This window comes from Lactuca virosa, chromosome 8, assembly GCF_052849685.1.
Source record: "Lactuca virosa cultivar CGN04683 chromosome 8, Lactuca_virosa_CGN04683_v6, whole genome shotgun sequence".
Taxonomy (NCBI): Eukaryota; Viridiplantae; Streptophyta; class Magnoliopsida; order Asterales; family Asteraceae; genus Lactuca; species Lactuca virosa.
In genome coordinates, this window is record NC_136433.1 from 256,861,243 (window position 1) to 256,880,701 (window position 19,459).

The following is a 19,459-nucleotide window of genomic DNA, read 5'->3' on the forward strand; positions in this document are numbered from 1 at the left end:
GTCTACAAGGATCATGAAGTACCTGTTGCCTGCTGGTGTGGGAGGTGAGACTGGACCGCACAAGTCTCCATGAATTAATTCAAGCCTCTTCTGTGCTCTAAAGCTTGTACAAGATGGTTAGGGTTTTTTTGATTGTTTCCCAATCAAGCATCCTTCACATGGCTGGGATGGTATGACCATGTTCCGAATTCCTTCGATCATCCCTTTTTCTGACATTGATTTTATGGAAGTGAAATTTACGTGACCTAACCTTGTGTGCCACAACCAGGTTGGGTCACTGATTTCGATGAGTAGACACCTCGAGGTAACTTCTTTTAGCTCATTCTTGTAGAGACGATTTGGTGACCGTTGTACCTTCATGAGCAATCTCATTTTGGATTCATAAATCCTTAAGAAATTCTGCTTGATCCTTATCTCATCTCCTCCTTCTGACAGTTGGCCAAGGCTTATGATGTTGCTGCACAACTTAGGTATATAGTACACTTCTTTTAGTTTTCTTTGATCACCATTTTTACATTGGAAGATGATCATACCTCTTCCTTCAATTATAACTTTTGAGTTGTTTCCAAACTTTACAGAGCCTTGGATTGTTGTGTCTAATTCCCGAACTTTGCTCCTTTCTCCAGTCATGTGATTACTGCCCTGTAGCTAGGTACCACATACTTGATTCACACCCAGTATCTCCAATTGACTTCAACTTTGGATTCACCTTCTCTTCATTCAGAAATACTTCTCTAGTTTCTTCATTGAAAGATGATAACAACAATGCTGGTTCATTGTCGGTATTCTCTTGGATCAGATTGCTTTCTTGATTTCTCTCCTTCCTTGGGTTCTTGCATTCAGCTGCATAATGCCCAAAATCTTCGCAGTTGTAGCATTGAATTTCACTCTTGTCTTCACTATGGTTTACACTATAGTTTCTTTCTTTCTGTTGGTGAGAACCACCTCTGCCACGACCACCTCGACCACCAAAAGAACCACCTCTGCTCCGACCACTTCCTCTTCCCTGTGATGACCCACCACGGTTCCCTTTTAAGGCAGTTTTAGAACCACCCTCACCTTTCTTCTTATTCCTCTCAGTCCATTCTTGGTTAGTTAAGAGAAGTTTCCATCATATGTTTCACCATGCCCTTTCATTCGTTCTTCGTGGGCCTTTAACCTCCCAATCACATCTTCTACCGTCATCTGATCTAAATCTTCAAATTGCTCGAGTGTTGATGCTATCCGAAGGAACTTGGTTCGTACTGCCCTAAGTAGCTTCTTCACCACATAGGATGCATCCACAGTATCCTCCAAGGTACGCATAGTACTTACTATGTTGGTTACTTTCACAGCAAACTCATCTACTCCTTCTGTTTCTTTCATGTTTAAGGATTCAAACTCAGATTTTAGTGTTTGAATCCTTGCTGTTTTCACTATGTTTTCCCCCATGAACATTGTCCTCAAAGCATCCCATGATTCTTTGGTTGTTTTCTTCTCAGCCAATGACAACAGTAAGTCTTCAGGTATTAGTACAAGTCTTCAGGTATTCCTTGATAAATGGTTGCCAAAGCCATTTTATCCTTTATTACTTCCACCACTGTGTTTGCTGTTCTAGGTTCAACTGCATCCCAAACAGCTTGGTCCTGCATAAATACCATCATCTTAATTGCCCATGCAACATAATTGGATCGTGACAACACTGGATAGTGAAGTGTGACCTGTCCATCCTTCTCACCATTGCTTCCTCACTTCTCTATCACACGAGGTTGGTATTTGGGCATGCACCAAGTTTGCTCTGATACCAAATGTTGGTTTCAAGCCAGCTTATTCAAGTTTACAAAACAGGGGACAAAGAATTAACACAGGGAAAGTGGAAAATGAATCTATGTTTTTATTCACTGATAATGGAAAAGAAAACATGGGACAAATTACAACGTACATCTGCCTATCAATTTAAACTACAAACTTTGCAGAGAGATAGGAAACAAACTTGACTATTTGCCAAAGACCATGAACTCACTCACTGGTATCTTTGATTTACTCACTGGTGTATTACTTTTTTGTTCAAGAACCCATCTTCTTCTTCTTCATATGTATGTGTGTGCAAAAATAATTTCTGCATGTTTATTATTTTCTGGGTTGTTTTTCCAACAAATTGGTATCAGAGTAAAGGTTCCAGATTTGAAGGAATGTCAGGAAACTGGAAGAAGGAACAAAGATTAGAGGGGAGAGGCCGAAAAGACGAGAACAATCATTGAAGAAAACAGGTGATCCGATGGATGAAGTTTGGATTAATGACCGAGTCGAAAAGATCTCGGTAAAGTTAAAGTTTGTGTTTGATGTTAGTGATTGTATGATTCTTGATCCAGGTGAATAGATTTTGGGCAAGTTTTTCGGTGATACGATGATGATTGATGATGATGATGAAGATTTCATGGATGATTGTGTGAATATCATATACCGATGGTTTTGAGGGTTTCAGAATGAAACCATATGAACATAATGATGAGTTTTATCTGACCTTCTCTGCGTTTGTGGGTAGTTTTGTGAAGTATATCAAGTGTATGCTTAAAGAAAAGATGAATATGGAACTTATGAGAAGGAAGATGGTCTGCTACGTATCTTGATAGTGGAAATGAAAGATGATTCACACCACAAGACACAAGCAGATGATGACTGGCAAAAGTCCAGATTAAGGGAGAAGTGAAATTCCAGAAATTTCAGAAATACCCCTGTTGGTAAAAGTCCAGATTAAGGGGAATGTTGGAAATATAATCTAGACTTAGGATTATTTTAGTATTTTAACAAGTAATTAATTTTGGTTCAGCCCTAACAGATAAGAAAAAAAACATGTATTTCTTGTTGATGTTGTACACGAGAAGAAAAGAAGAGGAAACAGGTTTCTATGTATTAAAAGGCTGCTCCAATTAACCTGAGAACAAAAGGCTTTAAATAGCCTACAAAACATCCGACGTGAATAAATAAAATCAATCCAAAACCTAGCCACTACTCCTAGAAAATAGGACACTTCTACTATGTACACCAATGTTCACCTGACTTGGTCAAACATTTTTTATTCAACCATTAAATAAGAACAAACTAAAATACTAAATATTTGACTTAAATACCCACTTTTGACCAAAGTCAGAATTAAACCCAACAATCGCCCCCTAATTCTGACTTGTCCATACCCCTAGCAATCTCGACCAACTGCCACCTCGTGTATCATCTTTGCAGTTTTCTTCTTCCCCTTCTCTTTTTTCTTCAAACAAAGTTCATAGCCATTGAATTCATCACCAGCACAGCCATCACCTCCGCTTGATTCTGCAAAAAAAAGTCAACAGCCTCCTTCATCAAGACAGAAAAACTAACATGAAACACCATCTGTTTCATATTGGCCCTTTTTCTCTCGTACATACCAACCATCACAGATCACACACATCTGGGTTATCTCAAATCTTCCTTCTTTTCTTCAACCCACCCACACACACTTGCAAGTGCACATAATTCTCCTCTTCTGATCACACATTTTTTTTTCTTTCTCACGTTGACTTGCTTCTCCACACATGTTAGCTTCATCATACAGCTTCCTTTTCTTCTTGGTTCACCCAGAACTTGGATTCATCACACAGCATTCCTTCAACTCTCATAACACTCAATCACACAGATATCTTGGTTGAACTCGGACAACACACAACCCTTTTCTCTCACATCAAACAAATTTCTTGTTTTGGAACTCGGCTCACACAGAGCTTTGTTCGACTGACACAGAGCTTCTACTTTCTCTGTAATATATGGTTCACACAGAACCTCTTCCACAGATCCCACGAGCCTAGGGCTCTGATACCAAATGCTGGTTCAGCCCCTAACAGATAAGAAGAAAAAAGAAGTATTTCTTGTTGATGCTTTACACCAGAAGAAAAGAAAAGGAAACAGGTTTCTCTGTATTGAAAAAGGCTGCTCCAATTAACCTGAGAACAAAAGGCTTTAAATATCCTACAAAACATCCCACGTGAATAAACAAAATCAATCTAAAACCTAGATCCGTTGCTGTTGTGCGGTTTCCATTTGACAAAAAACGTTGGATTATTTGTCTTGCTTGAATGATCCGAGGCATACGAATACCCGTTTTTCAGAAGGTTTATCACGGAGCAACAAAACAATTTGAGAGTAATCTCAAAGTGAAAGATGTACAGGGGGGTTAGAGAGGAAATTATTCTGGTGTTTTGCCTATCTTATGTTATATATAAAGGATTATTGGACAATCAAAGGTACCATAAGTGATAAAAAGGAAATTAAATGACAGATGGGGACATTGCGACAGGAAGGCAAGATCATGTGTTGTGTCTTTTAACTTGTATAATAGTGTCATCTTGAATAGCACAACCACAAAGTCACAAGCAATAATATGGCTTAATCATGTACTAGTGTATAGAAAAGAATTTAACAAAGAAGATAACTTGTATCGCCAGTATTCGAAACTAAGGTGGGTATGAAAACTATAGAAGCACCATGGTCCCATGTAATATTAAGAGGAATGTGGCAATGCCTCCTAACAAGCACGAAATTGTGGCTAATATCTCTGGGGCTTTCTTGAAACATATGTGGCCCTATCATTAATAGGTGAATTAGACATTGGATGTGTCTTACAGGTTGGAAAACAATGCCATGTGAGGTTGCCTTTTCGTCCACCGTATGTCACCATCCTCTATCGAGATTTCCTTGTATCTCTGTATATAAAAACCATTCGATATAAATAACACAACCAAAACTTCCTCTGAAATCCTTCACAAACTTTCACCAAGAAGACGTGCTTTGAGGGTTTCCATCCGCAATCAGGCCTTTGAAGTGAACAGACACCACCCTCCTTAAAAATGGCCATCTTTTTTCCTAGGATCATTCAAGCAAAAGAAATTCTAAGAAGATCATTATCCAATGGAAGCAGCACAACCAAATGTATGGACATTCCGAAAGGCTATTTAGCAATTTATGTTGGTGAGCAAGAGAAGAAGCGATTTGTGGTTCCTGTATGGTTGTTAAGCCAACCTGCATTTCAAGAATTACTAGATCAGGCAGAGCAAGAATTTGGGTATGTTCATCAAATGGGCGGACTCACAATTCCATGCAGTGAATATAATTTCAGTGATGTTGCTTCTCAGTTGGGCGCATTATGACTTCCTATCAGAATTTTTACAACCAACTAACCACTAGGTTCTTTTTATCTTTTGTAATTAAATCGAGACAATTTTCCCAGTTGTATGAAATCGGATCAAGGAACAATTTTGAGTTCATTATAAATTTTTCATTGTATGAATGAGAAACTAATTTTACCATCGACAATCTTGGAAATGTGCATTTTTGGTTCGGAGTGAAACGGAGAGTATTGTATTTAATGTTATATCTTTGCTTGTTTTATAAAACTGCATAAAGCAAACAGAGCTAGCAAAGATGGTTTCTCTTTATGGTAAACCAAACTAATATGCTATCTAATCTTTCTTCTGGTTGACTTTTAATGTGAATGAAAACAAATGAAGTTACCAGGGAGATCAAATATTTGGTAATATCAATTTTTAATGTTAGGAGTTATGGTATTTTAACTCAGTAAACAGTGTGGTTCTTATCAAGTTGTACACAATTATTAAAAATGAGTGGTGAACAATGCGTAGCAGTTGGGTCCAAGACCTTGTGATAATGATTTATCCAACATTAACTCTCACATGCTTTTGTTCCCTTACCCAAATTAAAATATAAGTTGGCAAAATATTGATACGTTACAAGACCCAATTGTGTTCTAACTGAAAACAATTCCGTCCTATGAAAAACCAACCTATTCATTAGATATACAAATAGATTTATAACAATGTTTACTACTCTTTTGATTACCTACACACCCAAAGATCATTTAAATTATAGCCAATGAGAACTCGGATAAAGCTATGCAATTTACTTACCACAACTAATTAATATGCAAAATTATTGCATAATGACAGTTACCGGGAATCATAGAACACCGGTTGATATATTATGGTTAATCGTGATTGTGGATTTTGACCATCACGTCCAGAACACTGAAAAAAACATTGATAATTGATTTTTGTTCCTCATATCAGTGTAGCCATGTGTTGTTATCAGCTTAGGCCACAACCCAAGGAAAATAAAGTCATTTATCCCAATATTGATACTTATTTTTTGAAATTGAGCAGACACTTCGTTTTTAAACAAAAAAAATATTGACAATGAATTTTGTTTCTCCTTCAAGTATAAGCTTATATCGTTAAATAATATACATGGTATTACAAACAAGTCAAAATTCATATTTTACACAACCGGGACAAGTGACTTAGTGTCGCAAATAGAATGATGTAACTTGACCTTAACATGCTCCCAAAAATGTGTTAGCAAATAGAATGATGTAACTTGACTTTAACATGCTCCCAGGCGACTTGGAAGATCAAAGAATTTCTGCTCACTACACTGGATTGTTAGGCCACCCATTCGATGGTCATATCCAAACTCTTCCTCAGTCTCACGTAATAAGTCCTGAAATCACTAGTACAGAAGAGCTTATTTAGTGTGAATCCTTTTTTTTTTGAGGCGGTTGTATGTGAAAACCGTCTCATTAAACGTCTGCAGCATTAAAAGATACGAAAACCGCATTAAAAGAGCAATAAAAAAAATCCTCCGATAGATTTATTAATGCGGTTCACCGAAATAGCATTAAAATCGATTTTTTGATGCTATTTGCTGTAAACGCACTATTAAATTAAGATTTTTTGGTGCGTTTTTATTCATAAACCGCATCATTAAATTTAGATTTTTTGGTGCGATATTGTAAAAACCGCATCAATTAAAACTAGTTATTATCAGTATATCGTACGAGGGTTTCTCTTTGTAAATGTGAAACGTTCTTCTTCCTCGCCATAGATTCCCTCTACAAGTGACAAAAACTCAAAATAGCCTCATTAAATTGTCTAGTTATCTTCATTAAAGGTAAATTAAATTTTATTGTTCTTTTGATTTTATATTACCTGTTTATTTATTAAATGATTGTTTAATTGTTTAATTGTTATTTTTAAATTGATTTTTATAGAGTATTAAAATGTTAAAAATTACATAACATGTTTGTTGAAATTCGATATATTACATTGTTTGTTTGTTTATTTTAATTTTCAGATGAATCGTGATTATTGGATGTACAAAGCTTCACGTTTTTCTGAACTTTATATAGAGGGTGTTCGAACTTTTATTAGGGTTGCCGAAGCAAATCACGTGAATAAAGGAAATGAATCGATTTCTTGTCCTTGTAACCTTTGTAAAAACTTTAAAACGTTTAATTGTATTGGAGAAATAGAGTATCATTTGTTGCAAAATGGTTTTGTGCCTAATTACACTTGTTGGTCAAGACATGGTGAAACACTTCTTGATTGTGCCACATCGTCGAGCAATATAAACATTAATAATAGTACATACAACAACGATTCATATGTTGATGAAGATGCTCACCATTCAAATGACCAAAATGACAATTTCAATGAAATGTTTGATGACATGGAGACTAATATGGGTGATGTTGAACAAGAAAAGTTACAACGCCTATTTGAAGAAGCAGAAACACCGTTATATAGCGGTTCCAAATTTATGAAACTCGATGTGGTATGTAGGTTGATTAACTTAAAGTCGAAAAACGGATGGACTGATAAAAGTTTCACAAGTCTATTAGACGTTTTACATGACATTTTACCGAAAGATAATGTATTACCCATTTCTACATATCAAGCAAAAAAGCTAATGTGTCCGATGGGATTGGAAGTTGAAAGAATACATGCATGTCCAAATAATTGTATGTTATATAGAAAGGAGTTGGAGAAAAAACATAATTGTGTTTTTTGCGGTGCATCCAGGTATAAACGGAAAAAAGATTCGGATGAAATAGATGATGATGTGACAAAAAATGGACCACCGGCTAAAATGTTGTGGTATCTCCCTATTATACCAAGACTAAAAAGGTTATTTTCAAACGAAAAAGAAGCAAAGTTACTTTGTTGGCATTCGGAAGAATGTGTAACTGACGGAAAACTAAGACATGTTGCGGATTCACCTCAGTGGAGAAATATTGATAAGAAGTATCCTGAATTTGGAAAAGAGATGAGAAACATACGGTTTGGGCTGAGTTCAGACGGGATCAATCCTTTCGGGAACATTAGCAGTCGTCATTGTACGTGGCCGGTTCTTTTATGCATTTACAATCTTCCACCATGGTTATGCATGAAACGGAAATACATTATGATGTTGTTGTTGATTCAGGGGCCGAGACAACCTGGTAACGATATTGATGTGTATTTGTCTCCTTTGATTGATGACTTAAAAACTCTTTGGAGTTCGGGTGTAGATGTATATGATGCTTATAAGAAACAACACTTTCAATTGCGGGCCATGATTTTTTGTATGATAAGTGATTTTCCAACATACGGTAACTTGTCAGGATACAAAACAAAGGGTAAGAAAGCTTGTCCAGTTTGTGAAGATCAAACAAGCTCGATATGGTTAACAAATTCCAAAAAAACTGTATATATCGGACATTGAAGATTTCTTCCTAAGGGTCACCGTTTTAGGAAGCAAACTATTGAGTTTGACGGAAGTATTGAGATTAGAACGATGAGGAAACGATTTGATGCATTTTCACGAGTTGCAAGTATAAATGTTATGTTGGGAAAAAGATTTCGAATTGATAAAAATGCCCTTTGGAAAAAAAAAGTCAATTTTTTTTGAATTGCCTTACTGGAGACATTTGGATGTTAGACATTGTCTAGATGTTATGCATATAGAAAAAAATGTATGTGAGAGCTTGATATGCTTATTATTAGAGATGAAGCATAAAACTAAAGAGGTTAACGTCCGAAAGGACATGGTCGAGATGGGGATGCGTGAAGATCTTGCCCCTGAACAGAGTGCTAACGGTGTTTATCTCCCACCTGCTTGTTATACTACATCAAAAGAAGAAAAAAATAAAGTTTTGTCAATGTTTACATGATATTAAGGTCCCATCAACTTATTCTGCAAACATTAAAAGATTTGTGTCGATGAAAGACTGTAAATTGTTTGGAATGAAGTCTCATGATTGTCATGTTTTGATGACACATATGATTCCTATCGCAATTCGTGGAATTTTACAAGATGATGTCCGACATTCTATCACTAAGCTTTGTTTGTTTTTTAACAACATTCACTCAAAGGTTATTGATGTAGAAGATTTGGATCAATGGGAGAAAGACGTTTATGTTACACTTTGTGAACTAGAGATGTACTTTCCACCCTCATTTTTTGATATAATGGTTCATCTCATATCTCATATCGTACAAGAAATTAAGGCTTGTGGTCCTGTATTCTTACGGTACATGTACCCTTTTGAAAGATACATGGGTATCCTAAAAGGTTACGTAAGAAACCGTAATCGGCCAGAGGGCAGTATTGTTGAAGGGTATACTTGTGAAGAGGTGATTGAGTTCTGCCAAGGTAATCCTATTAATAATATATTACAGTTATAAGAATCTATAATATATTATATATAATATTAATATTTTTTGTAGGCTATATGAAAGATGTCGAAAGTGTTGGTGTTCCAAAAACTCGTCATTCAGGTCGACTTGAAGGAAAGGGAGGAGTCGGTTTCAAAATAACCATGCCAACTTATGAAGAGTTACAAGTTGCACATTTAGTGGTCCTAAAACACATGAAATGTCTTACTCCTTACGTTGATGAACACATGGACATGTTAAAGTCGAAATACCCAGGTAAGGAAAAAATGTGGTACATAAACAATCACAACAAAGAGTTTTCGGGTTGGCTGGAAAAGAAGGTAGCAGAAACGGATGTTGATGAAACCGTGAAAAGGTTGGGACGTGGGCCAGATTGTAGAGTTAAATCTTATCAAGGGTACGACATTAACAATTATTCGTTTTACACCAAAGATCAAGATGAAAAAAGTACAATGCAGAATAGTGGAGTTACAATGATAGCATCAACGACCGAATTCGACAGACGGGATCATGATACTTTGATAAGAATAGCCAAAGATTCTTATTATGGTGTTATACAAAAAATTTGGGAGTTGAACTATTATGACTTCGTTATTCCTGTGTTCAAATGTAAATGGGTGAATAACCGTACATGTGTTCAAGTTGATAAAGATGGTTTTACACTTGTTGACCTTACAAATAATGGCTATGTATCTGAGCCATTCGTTCTCGCAAAACATGTCACACAGGTTTTCTATATCAAAGACCCGAGCAAGAAAAAAGAGCACATCGTCTTACAAGGCAAACGACGTATTATTGGTGTTGATGATGTTGTTGATGAAGAAGAATACGACCACTTTGATGATCTACCACCATTTTCGGTTGGTATTGAACCCGGTAATTACGATAATATTGAACGCACAACATTCGTACGATCTAACATAGAAGGGACATATGTTGATTAAGTGAATGGATGGTTTTTTTTTCATTTTTGAATGTTGTTTTTACATGACTTTTGTATCAAATACTATCTATTGATAAATAATAACAATATTGTCCTTATCTTTTGATAATTATAATGTTTGTATAATTGTTATAAGAAATATCAAATAACATTCAAATGTATCAGGTAAGACTTTTATATATGGTGTTTGATCACTTGTGATGTATTTAATGTATCAGGCCTTTACTTGTTCTGTTAACAAAATAAGCAATCTACTTTTACGTGAAAACCGCCCTAAAATATAAACGACACCGCCTCAAAACATATAAAAACCGCATCAAAAGAAACTCAAACCGCCTCAAAAAAACCATATTTTAATTACGCGAAAACTGCCCTAAAAAATAAAAGAAACCGCCTCAATAGATAGCATCAAAAAATACATAAACCGCCTAAAAAAATGCTAAAAAATAGCATCAAAAAATCGATAAACGCATCAACACATATTCATTATCAACCATTCGATTCTATTTATCTACGGATGAGGATATTCTTTAATGCATCACACGGATTGAGTTTTGATTGAGTAGTATTTTCTTTTTTAGATAAACTAAATTTTTTAATTTAAAAAGCAACGAGTAACAATTTTTTAATTTTTACACTCAATTGTACAATATATTGGTAAAATAAAAAAAACATTGTAGCTAAGTCCGGTTCTTAATTAAAAGACTTAAACAAAAAAGAAGAAAACATCCGGTTATCTAAGTCATGTGTAACGACATGAATTTTCAAAACAAAATTTTTAATTTTTAAACTCATAAAAACATATGTCTCATCATTAATTCTCAAAACAACCAACAATTGGGTCAAGGAGCAATTTCAAACATTTCCATTTTGATATTGGATTTCCCTTTTCAAGATGTCTCAGAGCAAGCAAGTTTTCAACACAACTATTCAAATCCAGGATCCACAATCATAGCTCAATATCAAGAGTGTGTGTACAATCATGCCGGTGCCTTTCCGCGATCATCGGAAGTACCTGAAACACATAACACATAACACAGTAAACACGAATGCTTAGTGAGTTTCCCAAAATCCACATACAACAAATTCGCCACTCGTTGGACCTCTGGTCTAGCTCGTTGGACCCCAGCAAGCTCCAACTCGACGAGCTAACCCCTAACTCGACGGTTCACCATCTGACTCAGTTCATCGGGACAAAACCTTGGGCTACTCGCCGAGTCAGCGACTCGACTCGGCGAGTCTATTCAGACTCTTTTGCATTCAGTCGATTTAGTGCAAGATACTTTCCCAAACTTCAGATCTATGCCCTCAAGGCTCATTAATCACGTAAAGGTTCAACCTTTATGTCCATGCATCACTCATCTAGCTCTAAATGACAAAATAACCCTAAAAATGGTGTCATTGGTTCAATATTCTTATGTAACTACATAAAGTTGGGTTCTTGGGACTCTCTGGACCTCTCAAGGTCCAAATCTGATGTCTAAGCCTCGAAGGGACTTCACATGCTTCATATCTCAACTTAAAAGAGGGCAAAGAAACCCTAACTTCAAGAGATCTACTAATCATACGAAAACATGTATAGATTCATACCTCCAACAGCAGTCCTGAATGAAATAGAGAAAGATCTGAGCCCCTCTAGACAACTAAGCTTGAACCGTCTCCTTCTTCCTTGCAAGAATGCACTCGTCGAGTCCAGCCGATTCATGGCAACCCCAGCAAGCTCTAACTCGACGAGCTAACCCCTAACTCGACGGTTCACCATCTGACTCAGTTCATCGGGACAAAACCTTGGGCTACTCGCCGAGTCAGCGGCTCGACTCGGCGATTCTATTCAGACTCTTTTGCATTCGGTCGATTTAGTGCAAGATATTTTTCCAAACTTCAGATCTAAACAATAAACCGCCTCAAAACCCTAAACACTAAACCATAAACCCAACCACTAAACACTAAACCATAAACACTAAACCCTAAACCATAAACCCTAACTACTAAACCTTGAAAATTAAACCATACACCCTAACCCCTAAAACCAAAACACTAAACCCTAAACCGTAACCACTAAACACTAAACCTTCAAGTGTTAACCGTAAACCTTAAACCCTAACCCCTAAACCCTATAACCTAAACTGTAAATCGTAAACCCTAAACACTAAACCGCCTCAAAACCCTAAACACTAAACCATAAAGCTAACCACTAAACACTAAACCATAAACACTAAACCCTAAACCTTAAGAGTAAACCCTTAAACCCAAAACCCTAAACCCAAAACCCTAAACCCAAAACCCAAAACTCCAACTCAAATCCATAAAGAATAAACCGTAAACCCTAACCCCTAAACACTAAACCTCGAAACTTTGGGTTCTGGTGACTTGGTAAGGCATGTGGAAGATATGGTGGATAACCTATTGACCCATGTTCAAATCCTGGCATCACTCAGCCCTTGTGGCCATGGAGGTTCGCCTGCAGTGACTCCAGGGCATGAGGCAAAGCCTCATGTTTGCAGCGGGAAACCCTCGTTAGGGAAGTTCCCTTTCCAAAAAAATAAACCTCGAAACTTAAACCATAATTTTTTAATTTTTGGAAGTATATATTATGTCTTTATTGTTTTTGTAATATTTATTTTTAGAATTATATATAATTAATTATGAGTCATAACTAAATATTAAATTGAATAATTTCTAAATATAATTTTTATAAAACCAATAAAGACATACTATATATACTTCCAAAACGAATATTATAATTTCAGTTAGTTTTTCAGTGTAATTCATTATATAAAGATTTACCCATAAGCAAAATAGGATCCTAAACATTGAAAATTGGAAATCGCAATGGTTAAAATTTGATTTCTAGATTCTTTGCAATTGATATTAATATAATTGCTAAAAGATTAATGACCGCATTTAATAAGAAATCCACCGCCTCATAAAAAACACCGCTCCACAATAATCGCCCAAAAAAAAACCTAAAAGATTGAACCTTTACGTGATTAATGAGCCTTGAGGGCATAGATCTGAAGTTTGGGAAAGTATCTTGCACTAAATCGACTGAATGCAAAAGAGTCTGAATAGACTCGCCGAGTCGAGCCGCTGACTCGGCGAGTAGCCCAAGGTTTTGTCCCGATGAACTGAGTCAGATGGTGAACCGTCGAGTTAGGGGTTAGCTCGTCGAGTTGGAGCTTGCTGGGGTCCAACGAGCTAGACCAGAGGTCCAACGAGTGGCGAATTTGTTGTATGTGGATTTTGGGAAACTCACTAAGCATTCGTGTTTACTGTGTTATGTGTTATGTGTTTCAGGTACTTCCGATGATCGCGGAAAGGCACCGGCATGATTGTACACACACTCTTGATATTGAGCTATGATTGTGGATCCTGGATTTGAATAGTTGTGTTGAAAACTTGCTTGCTCTGAGACATCTTGAAAAGGGAAATCCAATATCAAAATGGAAATGTTTGAAATTGCTCCTTGACCCAATTGTTGTTTGTTTTGAGAATTAATGATGAGACATATGTTTTTATGAGTTTAAAAATTAAAAATTTTGTTTTGAAAATTCATGTCGTTACACATGACTTAGATAACCGGATGTTTTCTTCTTTTTTGTTTAAGTCTTTAAATTAAGAATCGGACTTAGCTACAATGTTTTTTTTAATTTTACCAATATATTTTACAATTGATTGTAAAAATTAAAAAATTGTTACTCGTTGCTTTTTAAATTAAAAAATTTAGTTTATCTAAAAAAGAAAATACTACTCAATCAAAACTCAATCCGTGTGATGCATTAAAGAATATCCTCATCCGTAGATAAACCGCATCAACAAAGAGGGTTATTTTTTGATGCTATATTTTTTAGTGCGGTTAGAAAACCGCATCAACAAACTATATTAACCGCATTATCAAATCTTTTATGTACTAGTGAATGAAGGTTGGCTTAACAATGACACTGGAATCACAAAACGCTTCTTTTCTTGTTCTCCTACATAAACTGCAAAATACCCTTTCGGTAGATCCGTTGCTGTTGTGCTGTTTCCATTGGACAAAGACCGTTGGAGTATTTGTCTTGCTTGAATGATCAGAGGCATACGAATACCCATTTTTCTGAAGGTTTATCACCGAGCAACAAAACAATTTGAGAGTAATCTCAAACTGAAAGATGTACAGGGGGTTTGAGAGGAAATTATGCTGGATATATAGAAGCACCATGGTCCCATGTAATATTAAGAGGAATGTGGCAATGCCTCCTAACAAGCACGAAATTGTGGCTAATATCTCTTGGGCTTTCTTGAAACATATGTGGCCCTATCATTGATAGGTGAATTGGACTTTGGATCTGTCTTACAAGTTGGAAGACAATGCCATGTGAGGTTTCCTTTTCGTCCACTGTATGTCACCATCCTCTATCAAGATCTCCTCGTATCTCTGTATATAAAAACCAATCGATATGAATCACACAATCACAACTTCCTCTGAAATCTAACAAGACGTGCTTTGAGAGTTTCCATCTGCAATCAGCCCTTTGAAGTGAACAGACACCACCCTCCTTAAAAATGGCCATCTTTTTTCCTCGGATCATTCAAGCAAAACAAATTCTCAGAAGATCATTATCCAATGGAAGCAGCACAACCAAATGTATGGACATTCCGAAAGGCTATTTAGCAATTTATGTTGGTGAGCAAGAGAAGAAACGTTTTGTGGTTCCTGTATGGTTGTTAAGCCAACCTGCATTTCAAGAATTACTAGATCAGGCAGAGCAAGAATTTGGGTATGTTCATCAAATGGGCGGCCTCACAATTCCATGCAGTGAATATACATTCAGTGATATTGCTTCTCAGTTGGGCGCATTATGACTTCTATACAGCATTCTTACAACCAATTAACCACTAGGTTTTTTTTATCATTTGTAATTAAATCGAGATAATTTTCCCACTTGTTTGAAATCAGATCAAGGAACAATTTTGAATTCACTATAATTTGTGTAGTGTATGAATGAGAAACTAATTTCACATTTGATTATTTTGGAAGTGTGAATATTGGGAGTGGAATGGAGTTAACAAAGATAGTTGCTTTTGTGCATGACCTATCATCAAAAATATAAATGATAAACAATATGTAGCACTTGGGTCCATGACCTTGTGATGGTGATATATCAACCATTAAGTCTAACATGCTTTTGTTCTTTAACCAAAGTAAACTACAAGTTGGCTAAACATTGATGCATTACAAGACCAATTGGGTCCCACTTGAAAACAATTCCACGTATGAAAAAAGAACCTATTGATTAGATATACGAATAGAGTTATACACCCAAAGATCATGTAAATTAAAGCCAATAAGTGATGTTGTTAAAGCTGTGCAATTTCCTAGCTTATCACAACTAATTAATATGTTAAATTGTTGCAAACGACATTAACTGAGAATCATAGAAAATCCGTAGAAGTATTATGTTTAATCATGATTATGCACTATGAGCGTTAGGTACTGGAAAATGAATAAAACATTGGCATTTGATTTTGGTTCCTCATATCAGGTGTAAGCATATGTTGTTATTAGCTTAGCCAACAGCCCAACAAAAAAAGTATAATATGCCTATATTCACACTTCTTTTCTGAAAGAAAAAAAATATTGACAATGAATTTTGTTTCTCATTCAAGTATAAGCTTATATCGTCAAATAATATACGGGGTACTCCAAACAAGTGAAAATTCATGTTTTATACAACAGGGACAAGTGACTCAGTCTCCAATGCATGTTGCAAAAAGGTCTGTGATCAGTGCTTTACAAAAATGTGTAAGCAGACTTCAAAATGCTCCTAGGGGACTTTCAACTTGTTAAGGTTTTGTCCCTTCTTTGTAAATTACTTAGAATTGTCCCATTTGTATCAATACACCTGTAGATTTGTTTCCACAATTCTCGTGATATTTGCATACCAATTCCATCCTATCATTCAAGTTTCCCTAGCCCATTCCTTTTTCCATTAAGTATTGGAATTCACAATTCCATTCCAATTTGAATAAAGGTTAGTAAAACTCAAATTTGTGGCATTCAAGATATTCAAGTTTGCAATCATGTTTCTAAGCTCATTACAATTTACAAATAGCAATTCATGAGTCCAAATCCAATTTCAACATTTATTTGAATATTTTCGAAAAATTAACTTAGTAGGGTTTGGTTATTACCTCAAGAATCTGTCAAATTGAAGGACAACATGAATTTTGGGTTACCAAATGTGAGAAATCATGCACCCCTTATATGATTTCTGTGCTCCGTTTCTTCTTCCTCTTTCTCTGGGTCGGCTCGCACTTAGCAGAATAAAAAGAGACCTTGAAGTTCTTTCCAGATTGTAGACAAACGGCAGCAGCCCATAATAAGAAGCATATTTGTTTTTTAACATCTGCAGACGGCTACAGTAAACTGAAGTTTAAATAAACTAATTTTATAAACTGAAAATAGTTTTCAACACCGAAATTTAAATAATTCTAATCTTAAAACATTGAAAGAATACTAAAAAGAACATGTAAAAAAACAAAAATATAAAACTTTTAAAAAAAAACTTACAAAAGTATAAAAGAAGCTAACAGCTTTATTCTAGAAAAAAAACTAATTTTAAAAAACATAAAAAAGAAAATAATAAAAAAATTAAGAAAGAATTGCAAACGATGTCTACAAAGTTCGTAAAAATTACACACATTAAAAAAGATGAAATTGAAACTGAAAATATTATTAACAGAAACGGTAATAAAATTAAAAAAATTAAAGTTTTTTTTTTTAAATAATGTTAAAAAAATTGTGGAAACTATAATAAGAAATTCTATCAAATCCGTAAATAAAAGTTTAAAAAAATCTAAATTTTAAAAAAAAAAAAAGTTAAAAAAAATAAGTTATACCAAAATTCTAAAAAAACAATTCAAAAAAATGAAAGCTGAAGAGGTTTGAAAACACAAGTCAAGTGCTGCGCCACGCAGCACACGCGCAGAGTTTTTTCAGTCCGAAGTTTTCAAAAAAACAAACTGATGCGAGAGGGAAAGTGTTGCGCGTGCACTGCGCCGTGCAGCAGAAAGTGGTTTGAAGAGGTTTTTAAAAAAAAAACAAACAGCACCTCAGAAGAAAAGGAAATAAGGTGCTCCCTAGTTTCCACTCTTGATCCAAACATTTAACCTATGTTTACATTAAGCCCTTTTGTCACACCCCCAAACCAGACGGCGGAAACGTCCGGGGGTGGATGACTTCACTTGTAGTATCACAACACATGCATTATAGTAATCAAAGTACAAACAACCATTGCATTTAAAAAGTGTAAGTATTTACATGTGTTTAATCATTGTATATTGAAACCAAAATAGTTATACAAAAGAAGAAGACAAGACTTAAAATAGCTCCATCTTCTCAAAAGCTCGGGGAGTACCTGTCTACTGGTTCCTGAGAATACAAGTAATTTGAAAACAGAGTATCAACATAAAGTTGAGTGAGTGCATAAGTGTTTGTGTTTAAAAGAATGTTTTCTGTTTCTTGAATATGTAAACTGTTCCAGAAAATCCTATATTTTCTGCAATATATGAAAAGTAGTTTTAATCACATAAAACCGTTCTGTTTGTAAACCAATATTCTGTATTTGTATTCCTTTTGTAAAACTTGTAACTGTGAGTGTGTCTGGTTCCACCAGCTGTTATTGCATACTGTAATGTAATACTGTAAATTGTATCTTGTAAAACTTGTACATTGAATATGTACTTATGTTTAGTTAATTATACACTAACGTATTGTTAATATCTTTTTAATGAGTTATTATAACCATACTGAGACTAGATGGCCTGACCCAACGCATTGAAGGCGTTGAAAGCTGTTGATAACAACTGTCACTCGTAGGCGTGTATGTCTGTAGCTAGCAGTCTGAGTGCGGGGTTGTCAATCCCAATATAGATTTATACACACATTGTTTCGATCCCCGACTGGAGATTCTGGTTATAATGTCAGGACTTTAACTATATTGTTTAAAATAAATTAAACAACCTGTATCAAATGACTCATAAAAAGCATATAAACGTTACATGTATATTAGTTATGAAAACCCAATCATTCTAAAATAAATGATTGACAGTATGTTCTTGAATTAGTATTCTTAACATGTATATGAAAGATGTATACTCTTGATTAGTTTTGAATCAAACCTTTGTTCTTGTAAAACAATGTACTTTAGTATACTTGAATCGTGAATTAATGTTCTGTGAATCATAAATTATACCTATTATAATTTATATGTACTTTCTGAATTGATTACTGAGTATTCATGAATGCAACCCCTTGTTCAACATGTTACAACGGGTATTTGAACTTAATGAAATAGCTTTTATACTTATATACAAATACATATATATATATAAGTAAAATCTAAATGACACTCGGACAAATAACTGATACTTATAATCCCACATCCAAACAAGGAAAAGGAACCAAAGTGGGTTATCAGTTCTAAGCCTTTTAAATCTTATATATATATATATATATATATATATATATATATATATATATATATATATATAAATATGATTTATGGGAAAAAATATAAGTTTATAAAAACATTTTAAAAGAACTTTAATATTTTGAAATACTTTTGGTGACTTAATGTCATTTTAACACGATCTTTGAAAACCAATTGAATTGATGATAACTGAAATCCAATTTGATTAGATGTTTGAAACCTTTTGTTTATAACAGAAAATCTTTGTGTTAGACTTGTATTCCCCCCCCCTCCCGTCCCCCTTAAAACAGTAAAAACTATGAAAATACGGGGGTATAAATTCACCTATAGTGAGTGATTCGAATGTAAGATCGATATAGGATGCTAAGTGTCAGGTGAAGTCCCGAGCACAAACAGATCCTAATAAGCATATAATGACACATATATGTATATAATTAGTGTATATAACAACTAATCATGAATTGGAAACATCTCTAGGAACTAGGAATCACTCACAATGGAGTGTATCAATCACATGTGATTGG

General features: G+C 35.1%; 2 protein-coding genes across 2 annotated transcripts; one reads left to right on the forward strand and one right to left on the reverse strand.

Annotated features, from left to right (window-relative positions):
- Positions 1 to 634: 634 nt before the first annotated feature.
- LOC145131464 (uncharacterized) lies at positions 635 to 3,561 on the reverse strand. Its single transcript, XM_079066143.1, has 5 exons — positions 3,474 to 3,561; positions 3,194 to 3,306; positions 1,572 to 1,625; positions 1,125 to 1,473; positions 635 to 1,029 (listed from the first exon to the last, which is right to left on the reverse strand). The coding sequence occupies exons 1-5, from the start codon at positions 3,559 to 3,561 to the stop codon at positions 635 to 637; spliced, it is 999 nt and encodes a 332-aa protein (XP_078922269.1).
- A 1,295-nt stretch (positions 3,562 to 4,856) lies between these two features.
- On the forward strand, positions 4,857 to 10,462 carry LOC145131465 (uncharacterized). The gene is made up of 5 exons (XM_079066144.1): positions 4,857 to 5,109; positions 6,421 to 6,512; positions 7,156 to 8,547; positions 9,021 to 9,495; positions 9,570 to 10,462. The coding sequence occupies exons 1-5, from the start codon at positions 4,857 to 4,859 to the stop codon at positions 10,460 to 10,462; spliced, it is 3,105 nt and encodes a 1,034-aa protein (XP_078922270.1).
- Positions 10,463 to 19,459: the final 8,997 nt, after the last annotated feature.

Bases quoted from the DNA above. Each gene is read 5' to 3' on its own strand.
- LOC145131464 (XM_079066143.1), bottom strand. From the start codon at position 3,561: ATGAAGCTAACATGTGTGGAGAAGCAAGTCAACGTGAGAAAGAAAAAA. The intron at 1,626-3,193 runs GTTGGTCGAGAT...GTATTTATGCAG, and splicing joins AGATGATACACGAGGTGGCA to GACCAAGCTGTTTGGGATGC. The intron at 1,030-1,124 runs GTGAAACATATG...CTGCCTTAAAAG, and splicing joins AGAACGAATGAAAGGGCATG to GGAACCGTGGTGGGTCATCA.
- LOC145131465 (XM_079066144.1), top strand. From the start codon at position 4,857: ATGGCCATCTTTTTTCCTAGGATCATTCAAGCAAAAGAAATTCTAAGA. The intron at 8,548-9,020 runs GTATATATCGGA...CATGATATTAAG, and splicing joins TAACAAATTCCAAAAAAACT to GTCCCATCAACTTATTCTGC. The intron at 9,496-9,569 runs GTAATCCTATTA...TATTTTTTGTAG, and splicing joins GGTGATTGAGTTCTGCCAAG to GCTATATGAAAGATGTCGAA.